Source organism: Numida meleagris, chromosome 5 (genome assembly GCF_002078875.1).
Source record: "Numida meleagris isolate 19003 breed g44 Domestic line chromosome 5, NumMel1.0, whole genome shotgun sequence".
NCBI lineage: Eukaryota > Metazoa > Chordata > Aves > Galliformes > Numididae > Numida > Numida meleagris.
Genome location: NC_034413.1, coordinates 4,827,167 through 4,841,198, shown reverse-complemented (window position 1 = coordinate 4,841,198; position 14,032 = coordinate 4,827,167). Strand labels below are relative to the sequence as shown.

At 40.3% G+C, this 14,032-nt stretch overlaps 1 protein-coding gene and 1 long non-coding RNA gene across 4 annotated transcripts in view; both read left to right on the top strand.

Annotated features, from left to right (window-relative positions):
* Nucleotides 1-5,945, top strand: part of WDR11 (WD repeat domain 11) — a 37,607-nt gene extending 31,662 nt beyond the window's left edge. For all 3 annotated transcript variants that reach the window (XM_021398882.1, XM_021398881.1, XM_021398880.1), the window contains exons 25-29: nt 405-570; nt 807-904; nt 1,858-2,003; nt 2,762-2,841; nt 3,784-5,945. In XM_021398882.1, the coding sequence (XP_021254557.1) occupies nt 405-570; nt 807-904; nt 1,858-2,003; nt 2,762-2,841; nt 3,784-3,941 (648 nt within the window). In that variant the 3' untranslated portion in view covers nt 3,942-5,945. The remainder of the gene's footprint in view (nt 1-404; nt 571-806; nt 905-1,857; nt 2,004-2,761; nt 2,842-3,783) is intronic.
* Nucleotides 8,229-14,032, top strand: part of LOC110399729 — a 36,435-nt gene continuing 30,631 nt past the window's right edge. Inside the window, exon 1 of the long non-coding RNA XR_002439378.1 lies at nt 8,229-13,995. This is a non-coding gene — a long non-coding RNA (uncharacterized LOC110399729). The remainder of the gene's footprint in view (nt 13,996-14,032) is intronic.

The window sequence follows — 14,032 nt, the reverse complement described above, 5'->3', positions numbered from 1 at the left end:
TCCTTTGTTTCAAAGTATGGCAATTAAATCAACCCTTGACATCCTGGCCAGTTTCTGTATCTTTACGATGATATTGCTCCTCTGCTTATTTTAAGTGCTTCTCTTCTTTTTATAATTTTGCTAAAATTCTGTAAACAAGGAAATAAATGTTCTGAATTAAACTTTTCTTTCACCACTAGTAGAACCCAGGGTGTGGTTAAGCATTATATTCATGATGAATGCTACCCTAAGTTTGCTGTTAGTGCTATAATCATTATTACCCTGCTACCTATCTCTATAGTCTGCTTTTGAATAACTTTCATTGTTCTTTGCTCCATGTCTTTAAAAGGGTAAAAAAAGGAAAAATAGACTTCTGTTTAAGAGTGAATGAGTTGAATCAAAGCTGTATTTTTTTCTCTTGTCAGACTGACAGAGCGGTACAGCTGCTGTTAGAAACAAGCTCAGAGAACACTCATTACTACTGCGATTCACTCAAAGCTTGCTTGGTAACAACTGTCACCTCATCAGGTCCATCTCAAAGCACCATCAAACTGGTAGCAACCAACATGATAGCTAATGGAAAGCTCTCAGGTAAAATGGGACTTGAATTTTCTGTTTGCTTATAAGTTAGCAATTCTGATCATTATTAAGGCTCATAATGCCACTGGGAGTGGATTAAGTCCTTTTCTATAACATGTAAAAGGAAGGAATGCTAGGAAGGAGTAGGCTTAATAGAGATCCTTTTTTTCTGGTGGTGATTGATCTGATTACAGTTGTGCAGTAACACTTTTTTCCCTTATTATAGATTCTAATTTCTTACTTTCCAGAGGGTGTTCAGTTGCTGTGTCTGATAGATAAGGCTGCTGATGCTTGTCGCTACTTGCAAACTTATGGTGAATGGAATCGTGCAGCATGGCTTGCAAAGGTATGCATTTTCTCTGCTTTTAGTGTCCTAATGTAAATGACCTACATAGGTAAGAAGGACACTGATAGTATTAAGTTCTCCAAAGTTAAAAAAAACTGAAGCATCAATCTGAAAATAATATCAGCCCTTTCCATGTGTTAAGCTATAACAAGCCAGTCTGTTTAGCTAGCACTCACAGGTTCTTCTTTTCTGCCCTGGTCATCCAAATGACAAGTTTGGGCCCTAAAAATGGTTGGAACACTGAGTTTTCTAACTTCAGTTTATGAAATTGTACGTAGTCACAGCAGCACAGAATTCATTGTGAACTGCAGAGACCCATTCCTGGAAGTGGGTAGATAATTAGGCAGTGATTTAGTGCAGAGCTCCATGTAGCTTTTGTGCTGATTTTAACATTAGCACCAACCACGTCAGCACCAACTTCGGTTTCAGTATGTAGGCATTATAAAATGATATACCTGTAACAGTACCTAGACTTAGCATTAATACTCTAACCTAGACTTAGTGTTAATACTCTATATTAAATGGTGTTAGAGACAAGAGTCACTGAGGATTATTTTTGAGCGAGTCTGTTTCTCCTGCAGAAAGTATGAAAAAAGACTTTCGCAGATTTTCTAAATGGATCATTCCCACTCTTAAGAAAAAATGAAGATTTATTGTCCTTCAGTCTTCAGTAATGAATAAAGATCCCTACTTCTTAATGCTTGAGGTTTTAGTAAAGTCTTATAAAAATAAGACTATAAACACACATTTAAATATCAAGTGAACTGAGTGGACTTTTGATACATCCGTGTAATTCTTTTTTTTTCTTTATTGTATTTGCTCAAAGGATTAGGATGCTTTTTAAAATAAAATTGGTAATTTGAGATGCTTTTCCTCCTGCCCAAAGGACTGGAAGAAGTGAAAGAAAGCTCTGTTTAGTTAGAATTCATCATCAGTTTTTCCATCTCCTGAAGGTTCGCTTGAACTCGGAAGAGTGTGCTGATGTGTTAAAGCGTTGGGTGGATCACCTTTGCTCTCCACAAGTCAACCAGAAGTCCAAAGCCATTCTTGTCCTCTTGTCCCTTGGTTGCTTTACAAAAGTTGCAGAGATGTTGCACAGGTAAAACTGAAACAGCATCATTCATGTTCTATCTTGGCTGAAGCTCAGAAGTCAAGGGGGAAGGAGAGGGACTATAATTTGGTTTCAGACATTTGTTTCTATTTCAATGTGCGTTTTTCTTTAATTAACTTTAATCTCAGGAGTGTGTAATTTCTGATGGCTTGAACTGACCTTTTTGCAGCAATTTCACGAAATGTACTGGCACTTTAATTTACTGCAGGCTTTAAGATTGCTAGCCCCTTTTGACCAAGCAGAATTGATAGTAGCTATAATTATTTCTGAGTGAGTTGATCCTTGATCTTTCCAAAATCTTGCTTTAAATGTTAGTTTCTTGAGTGCAAGGAGGAAGAGGGGGTACAAGGAGCCTGGTGAGAGGGCAGTGCCAGAGTAACGGGTGCGAGGGGAGCACAAGGGGCACTATGTGGAAACAGGGTGACAGTGCCCAGGAGCTGGGTAGCAGCATTTACTGCCATGAAGCACAAAGGAGCAAAGGGCAAGGTAGAGCGATGTGGGAAACTGAAAGCATCGTGTGACGTGGCAGTGTGAATAAATGCCGTGGTGTCAGCTCCGTGGTGATGCTGTTTAACCCTGGTGATGTTCAGAAGCCCTGTTCAGCTGTCAGTGCAGAAGAGATCTGCCACTCCCGAGCTACAGGCAAACTTTTAGAAAGCCTTTGTGCAAGTGTTTTGATGCAATGTTGAATATTGTTCTGATGCCCTGTCCTAACAAATAATTCTCTTTTTTCCCCCATTTTGCAGTATGAGATACTTTGATAGAGCGGCTTTATTTGTCGAAGCTTGTCTGAAGTATGGGACATTTGAAGTCAATGATGATACAAATATCCTTTTTCTGAAATCCTGTCTTTGCATCTGTGTTACTTATTTACAGTTTTGTGTGAGTCAGTGTTAAGTTAACTAGTCTGCATAGGAACAGAAGATTCTACTTTTATTTTCCAGGGTGTGTGCTTGAAGGAGGTGTGAGGAAATAACTATAAGGCAATCATTTGCATAGACACATAAAACCCCCTTCTGATGCTCTGTGAGGTCAGTGGCACTGGTAAACAAATAAAAAGTAGAAAATAAAAAATAGGAGAGAAGTGCAGATGATCAAATGTTCTTTACAGAACTCAGAGGTTGTTAGTTCAGACAGTATAGTAAGATCACTGGTTTGACAACTCTGTGTTGACAACATACTGTTACCGACTGAAATCCTGTGTGAAGGTTTCAGTTCTGAGATGGTGAAAACAAGTGAAGTTGAAGGTCAGGATTCAGGATATCTGAAAAAGTATCTGAAGTGTTCTGCAGTGCAGTCTGCCCTTCTGATCTGATCTTCTTGAACTCTAAACATTTGCCCTAACGCTTTTATTTAGCTGTATATAAGAAATTATAATGCACGTGTAAATAACACTTGACTGTCATCACTGATGACTTCTTGTAAATTAAAAAAAGCCACTGTCCCATTCTGGAGGTAATGTCAGACCTTCAGACTGGTGACCACATGATCTACCAGTTTCTTTCACAAGTTTTGATGTGGTATATGCTTATGCTTATCTGGAATTTGTCTGTTCTGTTTTATAGTCCTTCAGTTATGGCCTGGTAAATCCTAATATACGTTCAGTAGTAGAATTTAAAGCAGCATATTTTTCTGTGTTTTTTGGATTAGAACATTTAGCAGCAGCGTTCAATATTTTCAGCTTGGGAGAGCTAAGGAGTGAGTTCAGAAAATGGGTTCTTAGATTTTCATTTTGCTTTTCACGTGTCTTCCTTAATGCTTCGTTTACATAAACTGATCCATGCTGTCTATGCAGATTATGCCAGGAGCTTGAAGCTCCTGGGCTTTAGGCAAGGAGCTATTTTCTTTGCCTCAAAAGCAGGAGAAGCTGGTAAAGATTTATTGGTTGAGCTTAAACAGCCTAAAGGGCAAGTGACAGAAGAGTAACAATTCTACATTTACTGCTAAGAGGAGTTTTTCTATCAAACTGGATTGTCCATCAGATTGATATTCCACTGTGTGAAAATGCGTTTTCTCTTGAATCACTGTAATAGCTCATGTGTGATTTGAGCAAATAATGTTGAATGTGTGAGGAGGCAAGTTTAAGAGCTGTTTTGTTTATTCTTAAATTGTCTTCATTTTCAAGAGAGAGGAAAAGAAGGCTATGATAAAATTATACAAGAATATCTTCAACATTTTCATCTGTAGCAGAAATCAAACTTAACAAAATGCTGAAAGCGTTCTGTACCTGCGTAGAAGTCTACTCCATTTACTTCTAAAAATCAAATCTTTATAGTTCTTCACCACTGTTGTATTTATATGTATAAATGATTCAGTCTGTACTATAAAAATATGAATTTATGTAAAGAATAAATGTAGCTCACAAAACACACACAGATCTTTCCTGGAAAGTTATGTTTTCTCAAATCCAATTTTTCTCTTTAAAATTACCGTTATTTTACACGAGTTCCATTTATTGTCATTTTCATACCAGGCCGGAATGGAATCTTTAACAGGTTGATTTACAAAAGATTCCTAACATTCCAGAAACCCGTGACATGTCTTCTTTTTCAGTTAAGGTAGTGTTGTATTTGGTGTTATTCTTAATTGAACACTGCCTGCACACCTTAGGGGCTAAGTTCTGCCTTGTCTTGAACGGTTAATGGGATCAAAGGATGGGAAAATAATCCTACCTCAGAAAGCAGTAAGGAGGGCTCCTACAGAATGTTCAGAGGGATGCTAATGCTCTCTCCACAGTTAACATTTTGTATGGTATTTCAATCTGTCTTGAATTAAGAGGTGGAAAGAGCATTGGATGAAGCCAAAAATGTTGGTTTTTTTTCATTACTTTATATGATAACGCATCTTGTGGTCCATGTATTTAAGGATGCTACTGACAGCATCTCACTTCATTTTTGTGCCAGTATTTCAGCAGGATCAAAACAACTTCCCCCAGTATTTTCGTGCTGATGTTTGTTTTCATGATTGTTCCTCATGTTAGAGGTGTCTTTTCTATTTATTACTGAGAGATTTCGCAACTGAAGAGTGGATGCTAATGTTAGATTGCACTTGCAAATTGAAGACTGTGGCATGTGAAAATATGCCTTGGCTGAAAAAGTTAGTTACTTAAAGGAAGCTGTTGGAGCTACTGGAGTTTTGTATGCAGTCATGAGAAGAATCATATCATGTAAAAATGTTCCCCATCTGAATGTAATTCATGACTTTTCTATTTAAAGTACTTGTGTCTTTGATTCTTCTTATGGCTGAATATTTGTAAATGCGTGTTCCACCTTCCTTCCTCGAGGAGCACTAGCTCCATTACATCTCTTCAGCTCTGTAAACCTTTTAATTAAAATCTAGCATAGCATTTCTCAGAACGCGCAGAAGGTTCAAATTTTCAGTAATTACGGTTTTTATACGAATTGGAAGTGTTTCATTGCTCTAAAAGTGAATGTTTTATATAGCTAAGATAATGTATCTTTCGTAGATCCTCCCACATTATTAAAGATGTTCAGTGTCTTATGAATGATACAGTTGCTTGGTAAAATAAGTATACAATGAAATTTGCCTTAAGTCTTAACTGGTGAGCAACAAAATTAAGCAAAATTAGCTGTCATTATTAGTGGGTTAAATTCAGGCTTGCGTTAACTACAACAGCACTCCTCAGTTCCTTTGCCTGTTTTCAACAGCAGTAGTGTGGGACAAGGATGCCAGAGAGTTAATGTAAGCACACTCAGACTTTGGCAAATTACATAGGATGGTTTGTTGTCATGTCTCTGGCAAAGGCCTTTTGATACTGAATGTTTCTATATACTTCTAAATGTGAAGGTGCAGAATACCATGTGCTATTCCCTAATGAAACTTTTATGACGAAAATACAGCGTAGAAGTGATTCAAAAGTTTATTTAGGTAGAAGTTCAATCACAGTAATAAAAGAAAAAACTTTCTAAATCTGCGTGTCTTTATTTAATGCAAAAAACGTCCCCTGTTGCACTTGGATTGAATGCTGACTGTGTAACTGTTGTTATTTTGCCTTCTGGACTGGAACGATGCTCATGGCTGCTTTTAGAGGGGGAAGCGATCACCCTTCAGATGTATTAGTCACAGTTACCCTATTGATCCCAACCACAGTCACAGATTCTTTAAGACAAGTGGGTTTGATCACCTGCCCAAAACTATATTCTGTAATACACTTAAGTACGTAATTGCTGGTGGATGAGCACTTTGGCAAAGAGTACAGTGTTGATTATTTAAATTCTTTTCTCTAAAGAATTCAGCACAGTTTTGATAATACAGAGGCCAACGAAACAATTCATTGGTTCAGTGGGAAAAGATGTGTACCATAGATCTGAGCAGTGTCTTAAGATTCTCCAGTAAGGCTGATAGTGATCCATTTGCATCTGAATTGTGGCTTCTTGACAGTGAGTTGTTAAGTTTCTCCTTAAAACTGAAGCTCTGAGTCACAGCCATGTTGTTTTCTAATTATCTCTGCTGGTTTTGGTGGAAGGCAGCGATTTCAAGCAGAATTAAAAAGGAAACTGCTGAGTTGGAAAGCGTTGGCATGCAGCATAGTTTGCTGAAGGTGGAACATCAGCTGTTTGATGAATCTGCAGCATTGGCAATGGTGAGAAGAGGTACCTAACATTTCTGTAGCGACCAAAAAATCAGATGAGAAATGTAATTAAATTTGCCTTGGTCGTGCTTAGGTCTTACCCTGCACAATTTTTCACGTGGTCTGAGCGGTCAGAGACGTGGGTTCACGGTTGGACTGGATGATGATCTTCGTGGCCTTTCCAACCTTAACGGTTCTGTGAAACTTAAAAAAGCTTTTTGTGGCTTTGTTAATCTAAGCAGTATCATTTTGTTGGGAATCCACTTCCAGTTAATCCTGTGACAGTTGTATTGCTTTCATCGATCCATTTACGACTCTCTGATAATGTGTGCAAATAAGACTGCTCTTCACATGTATGAGAAGACTTCTCTTGTGTTTATCCTGTGCCACAGGGTTATCACGGACACACAGCTTTTAACAGAATATCTAATTCACTATTGCAATGGATTGGTCTTGTGGATTGGATTACAATGGATTGGTCTTGTCTTTCCAGAAAGGTAAGATCTGAATTTGTTTATTTGTTCATTTATTTATTTTGGAGCAGAATGGCAGATTTGAACACAGTGAAGTTGTTTTCTTGGGGCATGTGCACCAACTTTCTTTGCCCTTCTCAAGCTCATCTTCCCTAATGGGTGAGACATTGGCAAAACAGAAAATGAGGCTTTGCTGTCTGCCTGCAAAGAACTGTCCTTTGTTGTGATTGCTTCCTTTGAGTGTCAGAGCTGCAAAGCAAAATTTGCCAGAATGGCTGGAATCTTTTTGTATTTCTTTAAAGGGTAACCCGAATGCAAGGTTTACCTTTTTTTTAGGACCTTGCTTCTGACACGGATTCATCATAGGCAGTGAATGGAGAGATCCTACAAAAGTACATACTGACAGCTTAAATGGGAGGCACTAATTTCCTTCCTATAAAATTTAGCAATACTGAACAAGGAGGAGAAACTAGTTTTGTTGATAGAATCGGTTTCAAAGCCACCAGAATGCCTCCAGCCTCCTGCAATAGAGAACTCTGACCTTTTCAGTGCACTTTGTTGTCTCGCTGTCTCCTCAGCCCATGTGAACAAATGAAGTCGTAATGAGTTGGGAAGGCAACGCCCGTGTAACCAGGCAGCTGAAGTGTCCTGAAATTCCTGTTGCCCCAAAAATGAAGTGTTAGTTCCACAGTCTGAGGGCTCTCCAGCGAATTATCAGCGTTGGTTTTTGATGTTTCTACGTTATACAACTTGTCAATAGGAGCTGCAGAAAAATACAGCAGCAAAATGGCTCTTTTTCCCTACATTTAGGAAAGGAAGGCAGGCACGGCTATTTTATTTTCATACTGGAAAGAAACGAAGTTTTTCCCTTCTCCTTTCCCTTTAGAAAAATAGTTCTCGAATACTTATCAAGCCAAAGAGACTTTTCTTTATGACAGTCTCTTCCAGCTCTGTTCTGTGGTTTACCTCAGCATCTGCTTTCTTTTTCCACTCTCCCAGCTTATGCCTGGTTTTGATTAAAACCAAGCCAAGCCGAGAGGCAGATGAATGCATGGCAAGAAAGAGCAGCCTTCCAAGATCAGTGAGAGCAGGAAGGCGATTTGTCAGTGATCACCTGGTCCGGAACGCGATATTTTCTGGTAGGTGCTTTTGCTCCCGGTAGGACTAGGCTAACTTATAGCTTTTATATTGTTATTTTATGCCACAACCATCTCATCAAAAAGCCAGCAGACATTCTTTGAACCCAACTGAAATCATCTGCTGATCCTTTCTGACTGCTTTGCAGGCAAACTCCTCACCACAAAATACCGGCGAAGGGAATTCTTCTCTTTTCTGATTCCGCCACGTTTTCATTTTCAATAAAGTTTTATAAATGTTTTTCTCTGATATTCCGCTGCTTTGTGGCAGCATGCCTCCAAACTTCCAGCATGCGAGCTGGTGTACGTAGGCAATGTAGATAAGCGTGCCTCCTTTTATATTGTCTCGCTGGATGTCTCCCTCGCAGACACAGACTAGTGTCTGGATATGTGGTTTATTATTATTATTGTTATATTTATTTTCTATCATTATATTTACTTTCCCCTCTCTCCATTCAGGAAGCTCTCACAATCAGTTTCCCTTCTCAGCTTTGTTTTCCCTCATCCTCCAACTCCTGTCCCCCCCTCAGGGTATAACCACGTCCCCACGGAAAGCCACAAGAATGCACTATTTCACCAAAATCCTCCCAGAATTTCCCAAACCATCAGTTTCCAGTTCATGCAGGAGAGGGCAGCAGAGCTCAGGGAATGGGGACAGTCACTCCTCCAGTGAAAGAATGCGACCCCAGGGGTGTTGTGCATTTTCCCACTAATTCTGTCCTCAAAGTGAGGCAGCCCTAAGGAACCAGCCAAGCAGGAGCAAGCGGATTTTGGTGTGATTTATGACTGGCTGCAGGCTGCTTGGGGAGGGAGGGAGGATACTGAGGACATCCAGGATTCTTACAGTGCGATAAGAAGTAGAAGATAGGGTTAGTCTTAAGCAGTAGGCTACCCCTCACTTGAAGTCTGGTTTGGCTTGATAAGTAAATGCTTGAAAATGCATGATAAGTACAATTTAAAGCATTACATCGCCTCTAATGCAGACAGGTAGGGTCTGGCTTACAATCAGGTGGCTGGCTGTAGTCAAATCTAGTTTGGCCTATTTCTGTGTTGAAAGACTGTTTCTTAATCATTCATTATTTACAGTAAAGGGGAGATTTTGCTTTCTAGAAAAGACTAAGCACAGAAATTACACAGAAAGTGTGTCCTCTGTTCAGGTGTTGACAGCAGTCTGTCTCTGCATTGACCTGGAGGATCAGAGGATGCTTATGCCAATAACCCATGGCAAATTGCTGGCAGCGCTCCTGCGAGGCAGTGTGGATCACAGTAGCTGATTTTGTGTGCGTGGGAGGAAGAAAGGAGCACAGAAAATTTACAACAGGAAAAGTTCTCCCTGACAGTTTTCAGATTTACGTACCTCAGCACTGCTGGAAGGGGCATTTCTGGTGTGCAGCGAATAGCTGGCTGTAAGTTTCAGTGTGATTTGAGCATTTTTAAGTAAGCAAAAAACGTTGGAAGCACAACAGGCCAAAGGCACCGGTGTGTTTTGGACAACAGATATGCTTAATTAATCTATTATTAACGTTGTTGTTGTTTTTATAGCTTCCTAACTCTCACACCCTGCTCTGTGTCTCCTGGCTACACAGTGTCATCCTCTTTGGAGAGAACCCACCTAGAGCTGCCTGTCATCCAACCTGCAGACTGGTAGTGACACTTCCAGCCCTACCTGAGACAGACCTGAATGCGGAGCAGTTCAGCAGGAATCCATCCCTGCATGTTCAGCTGCAAATCGATAGAGAAACAGATCTATTCTTTTGGTAGAAGCATCTAATACTTGTTACTAGTGATGAGAGTCTATGGTGGTTCTGAGACCCAGCTCAGCAAAGGACGTGGTTTATTATTTGGACCACGTGTGTATGCCCTTGGAGCTTTCAGTGGTTGGTGGCAATGGGGATGTTTGTACTTAACATAAAGCATCTTGTTTGCTAGATAGAGTTCTTGAGCTAACATGGTCAAAAACTGTGAGAAAGCCAGGGCTGTAATGAGTCCCATGTTGAAATACTCTCACAACCGCCAGCACAGGTTGCCCAGTGAGGTTGTGGATGCCCCCTCCCTGGAAGCACTCAAGGCTGGGCTGCATGGGGCTGTGAGCAACCTGGTCTAGGGGAGGTGTCCCTGCCTATAGCAGGGGGTTGGAATTACATGATCTTAAAGGTCCCTTCCAACCCAGACTATTCTATGATTCCATGATCTTCAAAAAGCTTGTGCCATCCTCCAGCTTCTCAAGAATCCCTTTGTTTCCTTGTCTTTCTCCCATTGCTGATGAGTTACATGGTTTGAGGACTGAGGAATTTGTACCTTGCGTGTCATTCACACAATTTCTCACAAAAAAAGGCATGATCTATCAGAGCAACCTGAAGAAATGCCTTGTGTGATGCCTTTATGCAAACGTGAAGATCAGTCTGAATAGTGCTCTCTTTGAGTAAAGATGATTTATCTTACGGAGCAACTAATTCTGTTGTAAAGCACGGAGTTGCTAATGCTCCCACCCCAAATCTATGGATGGAAGAAATGGTTATATAAGAGGAGCTCGTGATCCTTTTTGCATTGGCCGCATCCTAACTTTAAGTTTTCTCTCGGATCCCACCTGGTGTCTGCACAGGAGTGAATCATAGAATCACAAAACCATTAAGGCTGGAGAAGATCTCTAAGATCACCAAGTCCAACCTCAGCCCAACCCCACCATGGCCATCACCTCAGGCACCCCCTGCCCTGCCTCTGAAGGCTGTTTTGCCTCACCTTTTTGCAGTGGTGCTCACTTTGTACTTGTTTGCCCATGACCTTGAGGAGGCAGTGAGATGCTCTGAGCAATGAGCGTTGCTGAATCTCTCGCACATCTAGTCTGAAGCCAGCTCAGACTGACAGAAGTTGCACCCCAGGAGAATAATAAATTGCTTGCGTAAACAACGATGATGTAAACGGGTGATGTCAGGGGAGCTCTTTCCTAAAGCTGTCCTGGCTTCACTGATGCAGTCTTTTTTTAGCTTTCATCTTATAAAAAGGTCTAAGAAATGTACTTCCTTCTCTCAGCCTCTGCTGTGATCCCACAACAAAGCTGGGGCACAGGACTGGGCTGCATCAGTTCAGGACCCACCCAAATAACCTGGCATAATATGCAGAACACTGATAGCAATATCACAAAGGGGAAAAAGACATTGTATAGATTGTATGTATTTTTTTTTGGCCTTACTACTGCAAGAATGTTTTAGCAGCAACCAAATGTAATGTTCAGAGGGATGCCTCTTTGTATATTAAGTATATAACTGTCTTTCAAGATAAATCATTGACTTAATCAGAAAATAAGAGGGTCATAATTGTTTTATTTCAAAATTTGCATTTGTCTGTAGAGGTATTTGACTAGCTGTGCAACCATTGCAAAATACATCTATATTGACAAAAATAGTTCCTGTTGAGTATAGCCTTCTGTTGTACAGAATGTTCAGTAAAAGTTTCAGTAAAGCCATTTTATCTGAAAGTCCTTAGCAGTAGTAATCAGTAATCACTTTGGAGAACTGTTTAAGTGTATTTATTTACCAGTCTGAAGCTTCTTAATCAGTACATTGAGAGTGAACATGAGTTGGACTTGATGGTTCTGGTGGATGCCTTCCAGTCCGGAAATTCTATGATTTCAGATATTGGCCAACTACTACAAAACCAAACCACTACTCCTGAGGCAGGACAATGGCAGGCACTGAGCATTGCATTGCTCCAGGACTTGCTCTCATCCATGGGGAGGTGCCAAAACAGGCAGGGCTGGAGCAAAGGACAGTGACAGTTTTAATGTTGTGCAGCTCAGAACCTATTGTAGCTTGAAAGAACGGAGGGATCCCAACTGCAGAAAACCTTCCCTTTTTTTTTTTTATTGTAGCACTTTATGCACCATGAGTTAGAAACAATTTAATTTTGGTTTTAATCAGTTGCATTGCTGGCTGTTGACTCATCTGTTCTTCCACATACTGTTTGTTGCTACTCATCGTGTTCTACCCACATGATGTACACTGATATTTGTTTCTTATTTATAAGAGTAGCTGGTTTGCTGTTGGCAAATCTTCCCTGGTCTTTTCTTGTAGAGTCTTCTCAATGATGACACATTTTCACAGAGGAATGACTTGCACTGAAGGCTTGGTTCCCCCCAGAACTTTTCTTTCTTTTCAGGTCTCGGCAGGGTTTCTTCCCAACCAGCTCCTTCTTTTAGGTCCATGTGCAATTTGAAGATGGTTTTCTAGTCAGAATCTCTGTGGCAGAGGGTTTTATGGCAGTAATTGTCTCGGAATGAACACTTGGTTGAGTTTAAAGGCCTCAATTAAGAGCCTTTTGATTTTGTGGTTTTTATAAAATTTCTGTGTGCAAATCATAGGCTGCTCTTTGATTTTGTTTTCCAAACTTTTCATTATTTAAAAATGTGGGGAGGCTTTGATCTGAATAAGATTGTTACAGGTTCTCTGTGGGATTCCAGTTCAGGATTCAGTAATAAAGTTGAGGGAAGAGTTAATTGCTTGGGCTCAATCCCATACCATTGTTCTGTCCCCTGACTCAATAACTAAAATCTTTAAGCTGAGATAGCTGATGGGAACAGTTGCATTCATACGAGGTGAATAATCTCCAAGAGAGCTTTTCACATCCACTGTGGTGCATCTTCAGGATGCAACTGAGTGTAGCTTTACTGCAGCCAATTGTAACAGCTGAGGATTTGCCCAAAGATTTCTTGTGTACCCTTCCCTCACTAAATTCATTCATGCTAAGTTATTCAAAGGGAAGGGAAAGGAAAAAGGAAAGGGAATTCATATTTGCTTTGAATCTTTGTAGAAAAATGTTGGATTCTTTCCTGCAACTTTGGCAGTTTCTGATTCAGCTCTGGCAGTAATTATTCAGAGTGAAGATGGATCCTGTCTGAGAGAGATAGGAAAAAAAAATACACATAATTCCCAGGGAGTCTTGACAGTCCACACAATTAAACTGATCTCTGACATCTCTGGACAGTGGGAAACGATGGAAATGAAGTTCATATTTGATATACATAAATTCTTAAGGTCACAGTGTTCCAAGGCACCACGTGTTTCTGCATCTGCCCAACAGTTGCAGGTGAAGCAGGACGTCATCTTTTAGAAAGGCACCCGATGCAGATTTAGATCCTTATTTAAAATCACAGCTTCCACTATAAAAAAGAAGCGCTGCATTTCCAGCTTGAATCAGTCTGGCTTCAGCTCCTCGCCATTCATCAGTGCCCAGATGAGGGCGTCTCTGTGTGTCTAGACTTGGTTACATTCAAAACATGTCCCACTAATTGATAGAAAGTAATCGCTCCAACCTGCCCTTAGCAGCGCATTCTATTGGTCTTTCTAGATATAAAGAATAATGTGATGTTATTTTTCTAATGGGTATCAGAGGTTAAAATGGAAGCTCAAGTCACGTTTCAATACAAGTTAATACCTTTTACGTGATGTACTAGTAACAATTCGTAACTTCTGATCAGTCCACGAGGCTGCATTTCTGTTGAGAGATGTTTGTTGGATCTCATGGTCCAGGGAGAGTCTTCTCTTCTGTAACCCTCAGCTGGAGCGGGCAGATCAGGAGCTGAAAGCTGAATATAATATTTCCTTTTCATAAGAAAATGCAGTTTATTTGGACCAATTTTTCTTCTTTATAGCAACGCACCTGATTCCAAAAGGAGATCTTATGACTGAGATTTCTTGTTTAGGATGCAACTCAGTCAGGTGAGGACACCAAAGCCAAGCGGGCAGCCTGGCAGTCCCACGTTCCTGGGAACACCTGACCACCAAGTGAGTGCATGGCCTGAAGTTTTTGCTTCTCTGTTGC